The sequence below is a fragment of the Nematostella vectensis genome, chromosome 2 (assembly GCF_932526225.1).
Source record: "Nematostella vectensis chromosome 2, jaNemVect1.1, whole genome shotgun sequence".
Taxonomy (NCBI): Eukaryota; Metazoa; Cnidaria; class Anthozoa; order Actiniaria; family Edwardsiidae; genus Nematostella; species Nematostella vectensis.
In genome coordinates, this window is record NC_064035.1 from 16,129,899 (window position 1) to 16,143,268 (window position 13,370).

At 42.1% G+C, this 13,370-nt stretch overlaps 3 protein-coding genes across 3 annotated transcripts; all 3 read left to right on the forward strand.

Annotated features, from left to right (window-relative positions):
- Nucleotides 1–2,092: 2,092 nt before the first annotated feature.
- Nucleotides 2,093–3,447, forward strand: LOC5504571 (T-cell leukemia homeobox protein 3). Its single transcript, XM_032372904.2, has 2 exons — nucleotides 2,093–2,433; nucleotides 2,811–3,447. Exons 1-2 carry the CDS (start codon nucleotides 2,121–2,123, stop codon nucleotides 3,113–3,115), a joined length of 618 nt encoding a protein of 205 aa, XP_032228795.2. The 5' UTR covers nucleotides 2,093–2,120; the 3' UTR covers nucleotides 3,116–3,447.
- Nucleotides 3,448–4,262: 815 nt separating this feature from the next.
- Nucleotides 4,263–5,967, forward strand: LOC5504572 (homeobox protein engrailed-like ceh-16). Its single transcript, XM_032372903.2, has 2 exons — nucleotides 4,263–4,635; nucleotides 5,040–5,967. The coding sequence occupies exons 1-2, from the start codon at nucleotides 4,323–4,325 to the stop codon at nucleotides 5,345–5,347; spliced, it is 621 nt and encodes a 206-aa protein (XP_032228794.2). The 5' UTR covers nucleotides 4,263–4,322; the 3' UTR covers nucleotides 5,348–5,967.
- Nucleotides 5,968–6,918: 951 nt separating this feature from the next.
- On the forward strand, nucleotides 6,919–9,070 carry LOC116612236 (tubulin epsilon and delta complex protein 1). The gene has a single exon (XM_032372902.2). It carries the CDS (start codon nucleotides 6,995–6,997, stop codon nucleotides 8,345–8,347), a length of 1,353 nt encoding a protein of 450 aa, XP_032228793.2. The 5' UTR covers nucleotides 6,919–6,994; the 3' UTR covers nucleotides 8,348–9,070.
- The last annotated feature ends 4,300 nt before the right edge of the window (nucleotides 9,071–13,370 follow it).

A 13,370-nucleotide genomic window follows, 5' to 3' on the forward strand; every position in this document is an offset into this window, starting at 1 on the left:
TGAGAAAACCCTCCCCTTTAGCTTTGCATGAAACGAGCTATGCTCACTTGTACTTCTGACAACTCGGTTCTGCGCGGTGCTAGCCGCCACCAAACATTTTATTTACTTAAAACCTCAAGCCCCGGGGGAGGTTCTTCCCATGTCGACACGATAGGGATGCTCGTCGTATTTTTTAGGGGTCAAAATCAGACCTCAGTTATTTTTTAGGGGGTATCCGAGAAAAATAGGCTTTTCTCTTAGAAATGTTATTTTTAATGCTTCTGGCGTATTTTTTAGGGTGGCAATTTTTGGCCGTGCAGGTATTTTTAGGGGTATTTTTCGGATTTCCCGACGAGCATCCCTATCGCTTTTTCCCTGAAGAACCCTCCCCGGTCCTCAAGCCATTCATGTTACGAATAACTCGAACGAGCATAAAATGACCTTGATGATATAGAACACATGCCGCCTCATCCGGGCAATGCATCCGTAGCCTCATATAGGGTTCATGATGTCGTCGACATAATGCTTTATATATATATGATATGATTGATACCCTATCAACATATTAACGTGAAAATTCTCGGGTAACGCGATTGATTGATGCATATCATCGACACTATCTTTCATGCGTGTGAACAGAGCGAAGCCATATGGTATTCCCCCCCCCCCCCCCCCCCACACACACACACACACTCACACTCACACCACAGTCAAACTACCCTCTCCCCCAAAGAAAGTTATCTTAGGTGCGTAGCTAATGTTGTTTAAATAGGTTGACCCGTGTATTCCCCCTCCCTTGGACACAAAAAGCGTTAATGTTTAATATCGAGAATAAACATAGCTTTTTACATTAAATATATTTGTGAATTATTGGCACCATAAAAAATGTGTACATATTGGCGTGGTTCTAATAATATATGTATACGTGCATCTGTCCCTTAACCCCTCCGTGTAGCGGTGTATTCCTTGGTATAATATGCCCCCCCCCCTCCTCCACCACCACCGCCACCCACCCGTTTTCCTACTTACGAAACTGAATCCTTTTTTTCGCATTCCACTTTAACAAAAAGTAAGGTTCTTTGCTTTTCAATTCAGGCCAGTACCCACGGGGTTGCAGGGGGTCCACTTTCGGTTCTCAATAGACGTGCTATTTGTAGACAAACCTATAAATCATAAGCTAGATCACTCTGGATGTAGTCAAATCCGACAATAAACGTCCCGTGGAGATACAGCAAAGGCATAAAAAATCCCTTTTTGTTTTTTCGGGGGCCGTCAGATTTTTATCAGAGAACTCACTCCCCTTTATCCCCCCCAGCACCCCCGGAAAAATTAGGCCATTTTTTCGGATTTCGCACCCCCCAAGAAAAATCCTGGGTACAGGCCTACTATTCTACTGAAGAATCGTACTTCAACAAAAAATCCCATGCACCTCGATTACTTTTGAGGGCTAGCTACTCCTCCAAACCGTCCAGATGGAAAGACATTTTTGTTTTTGTACAGTCCATATGTTTGGTGTTATTAGTTATTCTTGAGCATCTGGCCGCGGTTTGCTCGGCACGTCTATCATGACAGTTGACCTGGATAGAGTTTCGTCTTCGAATGCGCCAATCACAAGCAAGATCGGAAACTAGCCGGAGTCTGTGTAGAGGCGGCAATGACGCTAGGCTATTATATGATTTCGTTGATATTATTCGGGATAACAAAATGATAGATAAGTAAATTGGGCATTTAGCATAAATGAATCAATAGTGAAATTGTGAAGTCATTCTTTCGAAAGATTAAATTTAGTCTATTTAATGACCGGTTGGTGTGCAAAATGTAACACCATCTTCAAGTTGAGTAACTAGAGGTGACAGTACAAATTCTCGCACACTAATCCTGTGATTAATGGTCTCGGGAAGTAGAAAGTTCGGCCTCCGAGGTAATAAAAAAAAACGTATTTCTGTACTTGAGTCTCTTTATTTGGGCTCGGAATGGATAGCGAGAGACTTTGGTTCCATTCCCAAGCCAAGATTTTTATCTAAGCTTTGATTAGTTACTAATTGGCTTTAATTAGAACAATATAATGCTTGGTACTATTGGATTTAACGACTGAAAAACCATTAAGGTGAGTATAAGTTGAACGGGATATCAGTAAAAACATGGCTTACTGGACCAGTCAACATCCTCAGCCTCTGATCCCAACTCAAACTCAAACCAACGTGAACTCGGGGTTTCTGATCAGGAATCTGTTGAATCTGTCGGCTCAGGACTTTGAGGAACACGCCCGCCCGGTGTACCGCGAACAGACACAGCCTCCGAGAGCCTTCTTGTTTGATGAGAGCCCCTATGCAGAAACAGCCCCATCATCTCATTCTGGAATCACGGGCGTCCCATTTAAAACTGCACCTAGCTTTTACCCTGCCTCGCCATTTCAGTTCTGGTTGCCCTCTTATACTCTCCCTCCCTTCTCAGGTAAGAGTAAGGGCTAATCGAACGAAATGCTTGAATGTTCATATACAAATCATTTCTTCGTATTCAGCTCTCTAATAATGAAAATGTTGTAAAAATAAAACAAATAAAACCAGCCTCTAAAATCCATTTCCACGACACAAAACATTTTTGTTGTATGATGTATGTGTTAGAAAAAAACGATTTTACGTGCCCTTTTGTTACGGTGCGATGTTTAGGACTTGGAAGCCATATTGACTTCTTGAACACAGGGAGACACGAAAAACACTAAGAAAATATAACGTGAAAGAACTCATTCACACTTTTGAATAACACTAAATATGTGTTACAATAGTTTTAGGTGAAGCATTCTAATTGGTGTTTTGTTGTTGTATTTAAAGTTTGTTGGTCGTTGCAAAGAACAAGGCGCTTCTTTAAGCGGCCAAAGCTGAGGCCATTATTCTCGAAGACCCAGTTAAGTCGTCTTGAAAAAGAGTTCGAAGAAAAGAGATACCTGACTGAAACCAAGCGTGCAGAGCTTTCTAAGGATCTAGGAATGACAGAAACCCAAGTGAAAACCTGGTTTCAAAACCGCCGCACTAAATGGCGAAAGGAGAAGATGCTTAGAGTGATACCAGATAATGGCGGTCAAGAAGAAGTGCATTTGGAAAGCGGAGTGGAATGCGCTCCTTTACAAGGTTTTTGAACGGAAACGAGTGCGTATAAAGTGAGGAAAGAGCAAGGTTTGCTATGCATGGTGGTTTATTCATTACTGACGTTACTGATGAAGATGTTTGTCGGTGTTATAAAAGACAGATCCTTATTGCCACAATCTGACGCAACTGTGTGCGGTGCATTTTATCATCTTTATGATGTATTATAACCTATTATACACTGTATCTCATTGTAATTCACATATTTTATACTGGTGCAAGATGGCTATGGTAAGTTTAGCATTGACCGTGCCTTTTATATAATCACGGAGATGTGAATGTGAAACAATCATAACATACGACTCCCTCCCCCCCCCCCCCCCCCCCCCCCTCTCTCTCTCTCTCTCTCTCTCTCTCTCTCTCTCTCTCTCTCTCTCTCTCTCTCTCTCTCTCTCTCTCTCTTTCTTTAACTCTCCTCGCTAGGCGACTCTATAAACATATGGTTACTTAAAGCATTTATATGCTTTAAAAGCTAATTCTCTGGGAATAGAATTGTAAATAATTACACCATCTGAAAATAAAAATGCGCCATTATTTTAACTATTGTTTTTCTTATTTTTGGAATTGAACAGCCACGACAAGAACAAATTGTCCATCGTCATCCAGCCAAGGCCCTAAGTAAGATGAGGAGAGGGGAAAGAAAGGGGAGGGGGGAAAGGAAAATCATTATTTGATAGCACATAGGGTATATAAGAAGCCGTCCTACAAAACCATATTCTTGGTAACTATAAACCCCTTCAAAGCTAAACAAAAGCTGCAAGGCAGAAAATAAATCGTTGCTATATAGTATTCGGGGTATCAAAACGATGGATACACCAAATAGGCGTATATAAATGAGAGTATCCAAAAAAATCATTTTTAATGACCGGTCAATGCACAAAAAATGCAGCACCATCCCGGCCTTAGGTTTAATACTAGGTGACACTATAAATTTTCGCACACTAATCCTGTGATTAATGGTATCGGGAAGTAAATTACCCTCCAAGCTAAAGGAGAAAAACGTGTATATGTGCTTAAGGTTTTTTTTTTTTTGGGTGGACGGGCTGCGAGAGGTGTTTTTTTTTTCTCTTCACAAGATTTCTATCTAACTTTCAATTATAGTTACTAATTGGCTTTAATTAAAACAATATAAGGGCTAGCCAATTGGCTACTACGACTGAAAAAAAAAAGAGAAGGTGAGTATGGATCTGAGTTAAAAACATGGCTGACTGGACCAGTCAACATCCTCAGCCTCTGATCCCAACTCAAACTCAAACCAACGTGAACTCGGGGTTTCTCATCAGGAATCTGTTGAATCTGACGGCTCAGGACTTTGAGGAACACGCCCGCCCGGTGTACAGCGAACAGACACATCCTCCGAGAGCCTTCTTGTTTGATGAGAGCGCCCATGCAGAAACAGCCCCATCATCTTATTCTGGAATCACGGGCGTCCCATTTAAACCTGTAACTAGCTTTTACCCTGCCTCGCCATTTCAGTTCTGGTTGCCCTCTTATACTCTCCATCCCTACTCAGGTAAAGATTATACTTTCCAGGCAAGACATGACAGAAGTGACGCTGTCTTCTACAGCAAAATGCCAAACGTTTTTTTTTTTCGTCGCGAGTATTTTCTTAGTGAATTCGAGCTTTGGCGTAAAACAGTAAGACAAATGTTACTGCAGCTCAATACTCTCTTCAAGTGGCAAAAGGTATTTTTCTCATGGGTGGGTTTGCGGTGTAATTTTGATGCTGTTTTTAGTGTGGCGTCCCTAATAAATCTTGTGGCGTCGACGGTAATGTTCGCCATATTGAAAATTTATTGAACACTCTGCACTGCCTCATTCAAAATATTATAATTTAGACTTTGGCTTTTATTGAAGACAGTACTCTACTTTTTCATTTTACAACACTTTTGATTGATCTTATTTTTGTGTTTATAGGTTACTGGCCCTTGCAAAGAACTAGGCGCTTGGCCAAGCCGACAAAGCTGAGGCCATTATTCTCGAAGACCCAGTTGAGCCGTCTTGAAAAAGAGTTCAGTGGAAACAGATATCTGACTGAAAGCAAGCGTGAACAGCTTTCAAAGGATCTAGGAATGACAGAAACCCAAGTGAAGACATGGTTTCAAAACCGCCGCACTAAATGGCGAAAAAAGGAGATGCAACGAATGCTACCAGACAATGGCGGTCAGGAAAAAGTACACTCGGAAAGCGAGAAGAAGTGTTCCTTTTACCAGGTTCATGGATAGGCATGAGTGCTTACAGAGAGGTTTGGCCAACAAATGCTCAATGAACATCTAATCGTTGCTTTTGGCTCGTTTTTGGAGTAAAAAGGTTGATCGACAAAGAGGAGATCTTCTTCGGCTAGGTATCATCCGAGGAGGTTCATGTATCTGTAAGACTCGTAATTTTGATATTTTGCGTAATATTGGTTGATTCGAGTTTTTATGTTCAAAAGCCTTGATAATCAGCACTTTAAGTAAGCATGGCATACGCCTCTGAATAAGATCTTATTATAACCAAGCGCTCTACTAACTATACTCACAGTATTTACCCTAATGATATCTTTCAGTAAAAAAATTCTAGATAACCTGATAACTGTAGACAATTCCAAAATATTAAAACATACTTTTAATATCAAAATAAATAATAACTATTTTTTTATTTTCGTTTTTGATTAGGTGTGTTGATTTTTAATAACAAGCGACGGACAATCATCAGTACACGTAAAAAACTTTAGTCTCTTTGCTGATTTAGCTTTGTTCGTATCAAAGAATACATTATAATGCACTTAAGTTAGCCCTGAATTGTATTCAAAATCACTCAAAACATTCGTGTAAGGTTGTTCGACATCTCAGTCGCTCCTAGGTGATCCATATTTCTTATCTACACGGACCGCGATCGCATCGAGCCCACGCTGTAACTTTCGTGCCGCCGTCGCCTATTGCCGCCATGCCTTGCCTTTCTCAAGCACACACTCCCCCACATATACTTCTAGAACTCTCGCGTTCGTCTTGCAGCAGGGGCCCTTGAAAGAAAAGTCGACTGGTACTTTACGTCCTGCTAGATTGGAAAGCCAAAGCTAGAGAGTCCAAAAGAACAGGGTTATTGGGGGTATTTGTAATCTGGAACACCTAGAATCGCGTCTACGGGGAGAGTTTCTTTGCCTAGGAGTTCATCCGGCAGATTGTCGTGTCAGCGCCAGTAAATAACATTGTGTAAGATTTTGCGTGTACTGTCTCATGAGGGAGAGTCCATCGCCGCCTTGTTTCAGAGGCGATTCTCCCCTGTCATTTTTTTTGCTTGGTATTGAAGCAGTTCAAGCTCCTATTATGCGAAAGAGGAAAGAAAATGACCCTAATGTTCAGAAGCCTCTAGTGTTTTTTTACTCTACTTAGATTATATAATATTGTTCATAAAATTATATTTATTTATTGTTGTATAAAACAAATAGTTCTCATATTTTTGGGGCGTCTGTTTTACTAACAGATTTACAGAAGATGTCACAGCGTGTCATGAACAACAGTCACGCAACTCGACTTCGTTTCGTTGGGTACTTTTTTGCTCATGAAACGCTGTGATTCACTCTGGGTAAGGTAGGGTAGATGACAAGGGGAGGGGAGTTGTCTAGGATAGTTTATCTTGGATAACATATTCAGCTAGGTGATGAACTAGAGTTTCATGTAGCAATGATGTAAGTATGTTTATGTCGGAATGCATCCCGAAGAAGGGATTATTATTTGTCCTTCTAGGGAAACAAGATGGAAAGAGCAAAGCGCGCTCGGGACTCCTGTGGAAACTACCCAGCATGCTCTGCAAATCGTTTATTCAAAATGGCGGCAGTTTGTCAAGTTTGTTTGTGAACTTCATTTCAGTTGTTATTTTCTCTCTCTAACATGACACAGATTCGGGAAACGATCGAAAACTTATGTAGGGTTCTCAAATACAACAGCATAGCAAGCATAACAGCCGAGGTTTTTCGCCTTGCTAAATTTGATAAACCAGAAGCTACAAAAGAAATGTGGATTTCCCTAGCGAACTTGCTTGAATGGTTAGAGCGAGAACAAGATCCGACAAATTCTCCTCCTTGTGGATTGGCAGACAGCGCCATTGCCGTGAGACTCTGCAAGCATAAAATGTACCTTAAGGGCTACAGAGCGCCAGGATTTTACTTACTGCTTGAAGATATGCAAGTGGGAAGCAGAACTATTTTACTAGCATTTGGTTGGTTAATGGCGAAAGAAGAATTTTTCCGGAAACTTTTGAAAAATGTGAGTCCTTGTCTTGAAACAGAGGAGCTACCTCATAAAGACTGCTTGTGCTCTAATGAATTAAAAGATAGCTTGTTTGATCATAGCAAAGGGATGAGTCCTCTACAAATTCTACAGGCAGTTGTGTGGATGAAGGGGAAGATATGCTCAGCTTCAAGGAGCTTGCTTACTGCTAGGGACGAACTAGCGATCCTTACTAATAAAATACATATGGCAACGTGTAAGTTCCCTCCTACATGTTCCATGATACGGCATCTTTCATTGTTTGATGTGTACCTGTTATCACAACCCAAAATATTAGCTCAACGCCAGGATACTTTAGATAAGCACAATTCGTATTTGCAAAGTTTGTTAAGTGTTAAAACTGAGGAGGCCTCTTTTTGGAAGTGGATGGAGAGTGTTCTAGATTTGCAACTCAAAGAGGACGATGAAAATGGACCAGAAAATGATGAATCAAAGACTCTATTTGGAAAAATTCATGGTTTTGCTGCTTATAAGCCAAGTAAGCAAGTACAGGAAATTAAAGAACAACAAGTAAAAATGACCAAAGAATTGCATAAGTATGAAAAACTCTATAAGAAAATTTCAAAACAACACAAAATGCAAAGGCAAATATTGGTTAACTGTCCTGAGATGAGTCAGAAATTCAATGAATTACTTCCATTTATCGATCAAGAGATCTGCAAAGAATTTCAGCAACTATGTCAAATTCAGAGCACTTTAGATCATAGATCAAAAATCTTATTTGAAAGAAGTCCCTGTGCTGTAACACTTGCTCACAACAAATCTGATAAGAAACACAGCAAAGATATTACTACAGTACTGGATCAATCCGATATTGCAATTGTAGCAGGACAGGTTGAGCAAGAGGTTAAAGTTCTAAGAGAAAAAATGGATGCTTTGTCAAGGAAACATCAAGATCAAATGGCTGAGCTCTCACAGTTGCTTAACGATGTTGTATGTATAACTCACATCTAGCAGTTACTTTATGATATATGTATAACTCACATCTAACATTTACTTGATAATGAAGTATGTATTACTCACATCTAACAGTTACATGATGATGTTGTTTGTATAACACACATCTAACAGATGATGTTGTATGTATAACTCATGTATGTATTAAAATTACTTGATGATGTTTTATGTATAACTCACATATTACAATTACGTTATTATGTTGTACAGTATGTATAACACATCTAGACATGATTACTTGTGGTCACTTAGTTGATGGCAGAAATTCTTCAAAACAAAGACAGACAAAAACTTATTTTATAGGGAAAATTATATAACACCTGCAGGGCTTTTATTAGGCCTGGCGGCTGGCTGAACTGCCAGTTATTTTCCACCATGCACCGGCTACTTAAAAAAAAGTTTAAGTTTTATTTGAACTTTGAAATAAAATAACTTCCACCCCCTATTAATGTATCCCCATCGCCTACTCTGAAACTTTAATAAACCCCTGATGTAGGTAGAATTTGAAACCATTTGCATTTTGGTTTTCATCATTTTATTTGTTCTGTTTGTTTGAAAATTGTGAATAAATAGTTTCACATATTTTCACATAGTTACATGAACACCAGAAGCATGTCTGTAGCCGTAGCTGTTTTCTTATTCTATTTATTCATTTTGTTGTTGTATTTTATTAGAAGTTTTAAAACAAACCTTACTAATAAATGATTAGTTGTACATGCAGATTTCTCTTTCCCTTACTTATCATAGATTTTACTGAGTGGTCATCTTAATTAAGCAGACATGGCCACCTGCTCCATTGTTTTCAATCTCTTTGCCAGATTTAGCTAGTGATTCAAATCTTTTATCGGTAGCAAGGGAGGGGCTGCGAGGGCTCAATATGAAAATGAAATATAAGGCAATAAAGTGTCCGGACTTAGCTGTGCCCCCTCCCCCAATGTCTCCGTATTGTGCCCCCTAAGACCCATATTTCACGCCCTGCTGCGGCCCTATGTTATCCTGAGCAAAGCCCTGAGTGTGACTGCTTATGACTGGAGTACTCTCTCCTTGGACTTCGCTTACCAGAAAGAAATGGGTTCTACATACGGCAACCATAAAACTCTGCTCTAATTTAGATATGGACCGACCATGCCTTCACGATGAGTAAGACATACTTGGCCCGGACAGGACAAGCGAAATCATGGAAGACAATTGTAGATAAATCGTTATTACCCAAGAAAAGCTGGAAGTAAAGGTCAATATTTGTTCGAAAAAAAAGCTTCTTTTAGATGTATACTTTGGCCCAATCAACAACTTAGAGCGTAGGGACCTTAGAATACAGCTCCGAGAAAACTGGCGAGGTCATGAAAATATTTGTCAAAAGAGCGACCTGTCTGTATGCGTTCAGATTCGCAGAGGTAGATTCTCGTAGGAATAAGACATGGACCTTTGTATCTGAATGCACACATGCATGTAAAACTCAGTTAAAGGCTATTCATATATCAGTCAAAGGCTATTAATACATGGACCTTTGTATCTGAATGCACACATGCATGTAAAACTCAGTTAAAGGCTATTCATATATCAGTCAAAGGCTATTAATACATATTATATTTCGTTAGAAGAGTGACGCCTTCCCCTGTGTGCCACCCTTGGTAGGTATATGCGCCATCGTTTGGCAGGAGAGTGACGCCTTCCCCTGTGTGCCACCCTTGGTAAGTATATGCGCCATCGTTTGGCAGGAGAGTGACGCCTTCCCCTGTGTGCCACCCTTGGTAAGTATATGCGCCATCGTTTGGCAGGAGAGTGACGCCTTGCCCTGTGTGCCACCCTTGGTAGGTATATGCGCCATCGTTTGGCAGGAGAGTTACGCCTTTCCCTGTGTGCCACCCTTGGTAAGTATATGCGCCATCGTTTGGCAGGAGAGTTACGCCTTTCCCTGTGTGCCACCCTTGGTAAGTATATGCGCCATCGTTTGACAGGAGAGTTACGCCTTTCCCTGTGTGCCACCCTTGGTAAGTATATGCGCCATCGTTTGGCAGGAGAGTGACGCCTTCCCCTGTGTGCCACCCTTGGTAAGTATATGCGCCTTCGTTTGGCAGGAGAATGACGCCTTTCCCTGTGTGCCACCCTTGGTAAGTATATGCGCCTTCGTTTGGCAGGAGAGTGACGCCTTCCCCTGTGTGCCACCCTTGGTAGGTATATGCGCCTTCGTTTGGCAGGAGAGTGACGCCTTCCCCTGTGTGCCACCCTTGGTAGGTATATGCGCCATCGTTTGGCAGGAGAGTGACGCCTTCACCGGTGTGCCACCCTTGGTAGGTATATGCGCCTTCGTTTGACAGGAGAGTGACGCCTTTCCCTGTGTGCCACCCTTGGTAGGTACATGCGCCTTCGTTTGACAGGAGAGTGACGCCTTTCCCTGTGTGCCACCCTTGGTAGGTACATGCGCCTTCGTTTGACAGGAGAGTGACGCCTTTCCCTGTGTGCCTTCCTTGGTAGGTACATGCGCCTTCGTTTGACAGGAGAGTGACGCCTTTCCCTGTGTGCCACCCTTGGTAGGGATATGCGCCTTCGTTTGGCAGGAGAGTGACGCCTTGCCCTGTGTGCCTCCCTTGGTAGGTACATGCGCCTTCGTTTGGCAGGAGAGTGATGTCTTCTCCGGAGTGCCTCCCTTGGTAGGTATATGCGCCTTCGTTTGGCAGGAGAGTGACGCCTTCACCGGTGTGCCTCCCTTGGAAGGTATATGCGCCTTCGTTTGACAGGAGAGTGACGCCTTTCCCTGTGTGCCACCCTTGGTAGGGATATGCGCCTTCGTTTGACAGGAGAGTGACGCCTTGCCCTGTGTGCCTCCCTTGGTAGGTACATACGCCTTCGTTTGACAGGAGAGTGACGCCTTTCCCTGTGTGCCACCCTTGGTAGGTACATGCGCCTTCGTTTGACAGGAGAGTGACGCCTTTCCCTGTGTGCCACCCTTGGTAGGTACATGCGCCTTCGTTTGACAGGAGAGTGACGCCTTTCCCTGTGTGCCTTCCTTGGTAGGTACATGCGCCTTCGTTTGACAGGAGAGTGACGCCTTTCCCTGTGTGCCACCCTTGGTAGGGATATGCGCCTTCGTTTGGCAGGAGAGTGACGCCTTGCCCTGTGTGCCTCCCTTGGTAGGTACATGCGCCTTCGTTTGGCAGGAGAGTGATGTCTTCTCCGGAGTGCCTCCCTTGGTAGGTATATGCGCCTTCGTTTGGCAGGAGAGTGATGTCTTCTCCGGTGTGCCTCCCTTGGTAGGTATATGCGCCTTCGTTTGACAGGAGAGTGATGTCTTCTCCGGTGTGCCTCCCTTGGTAGGTATATGCGCCTTCGTTTGACGGCAGAGTGATGTCTTTTCCTTTGTGCCCCCCTTTTTGGGGTATGCGTCTACTTCTGGTACAAGGGCAGTTGGTGACGCATGTGGAAGGCATTTTTGGGGGAGCTGGTAAGGCGTCTTACGGTCCGCTTTACGACCCCTCTCGCGGTAACGTCGGTTACAAAACCAAGTCTACAAAATGAAAATAATATTGGTTTGAATGCCAAACTACACTGCTGACAAGGGGTCTAAGAACACCTACGAGCCAAGTGACCGAAAGAACAACCAGCAACCGACAGACCAACCACTTAACGATCGAGGATCGATCAACTGGCACTCGAAAAGGATCTACTGACCGACCAAATGGCGGATCACCGAAACCGATGACCAACCGAGCCTCTAACGACTGAACACCGATGGCCAACTCTTAACGAAAGATCGAAACTATCTGAGACCAACAGATTGACAAACCGTACAACGACCCCGATAAACAAACTGTTGCCCGATCGATGAACCACGAACAAACCGACTACCTACCAACGGCTAGCTATTAACTGACCTTCTGAAGGATGGCGCACCCATCTACAACGCGCCTCGCAAACTAAGCTAGAAAATCTTCTGTAAGTGGTATTTGAAAGCTGAAGTAAAATACAAATATTGTCGAAACTGCTAGATTAAAGTAGTCAAACTAACCTTGATAAAACAAACAGATTTCTTGGTTTTGTCGCTTAGTTCAAGAACCTGTTCCATACTTGGGTATGCATATTTCCGGTATGATATCCCCAGTAATAATCTCTCTCCCGGAGCTACAGTCTGCCGAGATGCTCTTGTTCTCGTCGACCACCTTCTCCGCCTAAGAAGAGCAATACCCTCACTGTTTATACATTATTCAAAACGACATTGCATCTCACTTAGCCCTCCAGCTACTTTAGGGTGCTCATTCCTCAAAATAAGTCTTTCATTGGCATGCAACTGGAGTCAAATGAATGATATCCCACAGTCTTAAAAATGAAAAAAGAAATAAAACAAAAAGATAAAAAAGGAAAAATGTAAGCTTTTGCTTGCAACAAGGGTTAAAGGATTGATCGATGAACATGTCATAACAGTGTTGCCTTTTTTATCAAACAGCAAAGGAAGACTATCAATTCGTAGCACTGTGATATAGACGTGTTTGGTTTGGTAGATTCGGCCACAAGTGCTTGTGACCATGCAAAAAGTCTAAGAATATATATATTTTTTGGAGAACTGGAGAAATCTCGCGACGCTAGCGATTTTGTTCAGCACTCTGTGTTATTTTGTTGGCTTGGTTTTCTTTTGAGTTTTATGACAAGATTTTAAATGCTTTATAAAATATGTCTTTTCGTTTTTCATTTGTCCAATTTCTAGTACTCTTTCTATTGTTTCACGGCGCTTGCCAAACTAGTAACAGATAAAAATACCAACCGTGGCAATCCAAGAAGGTGACGACTAGCATTATTAAGTCTCTCTTATCAAACCTACCCTCTTTTTCATTTCTGTCCATACTTTTCGCAAATGATTTTTTCGGTAACAGATTATATTACAACTTGTTTCTTCGACTGCTGGTATGTGACTAGCTGAATGTTTAAATACCTGATATGTGTCTTCGTCCGTTATATAACAACGCAAATGCCACTTGACGTAACACGTGGCAGTTCCCTAGACACATAGATTTACAACTGCGGATTT

Coding starts and splice junctions, on each gene's coding strand:
- LOC116612236 (XM_032372902.2), top strand. CDS start 6,995: ATGACACAGATTCGGGAAACGATCGAAAACTTATGTAGGGTTCTCAAA.
- LOC5504572 (XM_032372903.2), top strand. CDS start 4,323: ATGGCTGACTGGACCAGTCAACATCCTCAGCCTCTGATCCCAACTCAA. Junction 4,636..5,039: donor TACTCTCCATCCCTACTCAG/GTAAAGATTATA, acceptor TTGTGTTTATAG/GTTACTGGCCCTTGCAAAGA.
- LOC5504571 (XM_032372904.2), top strand. CDS start 2,121: ATGGCTTACTGGACCAGTCAACATCCTCAGCCTCTGATCCCAACTCAA. Junction 2,434..2,810: donor TACTCTCCCTCCCTTCTCAG/GTAAGAGTAAGG, acceptor TTGTATTTAAAG/TTTGTTGGTCGTTGCAAAGA.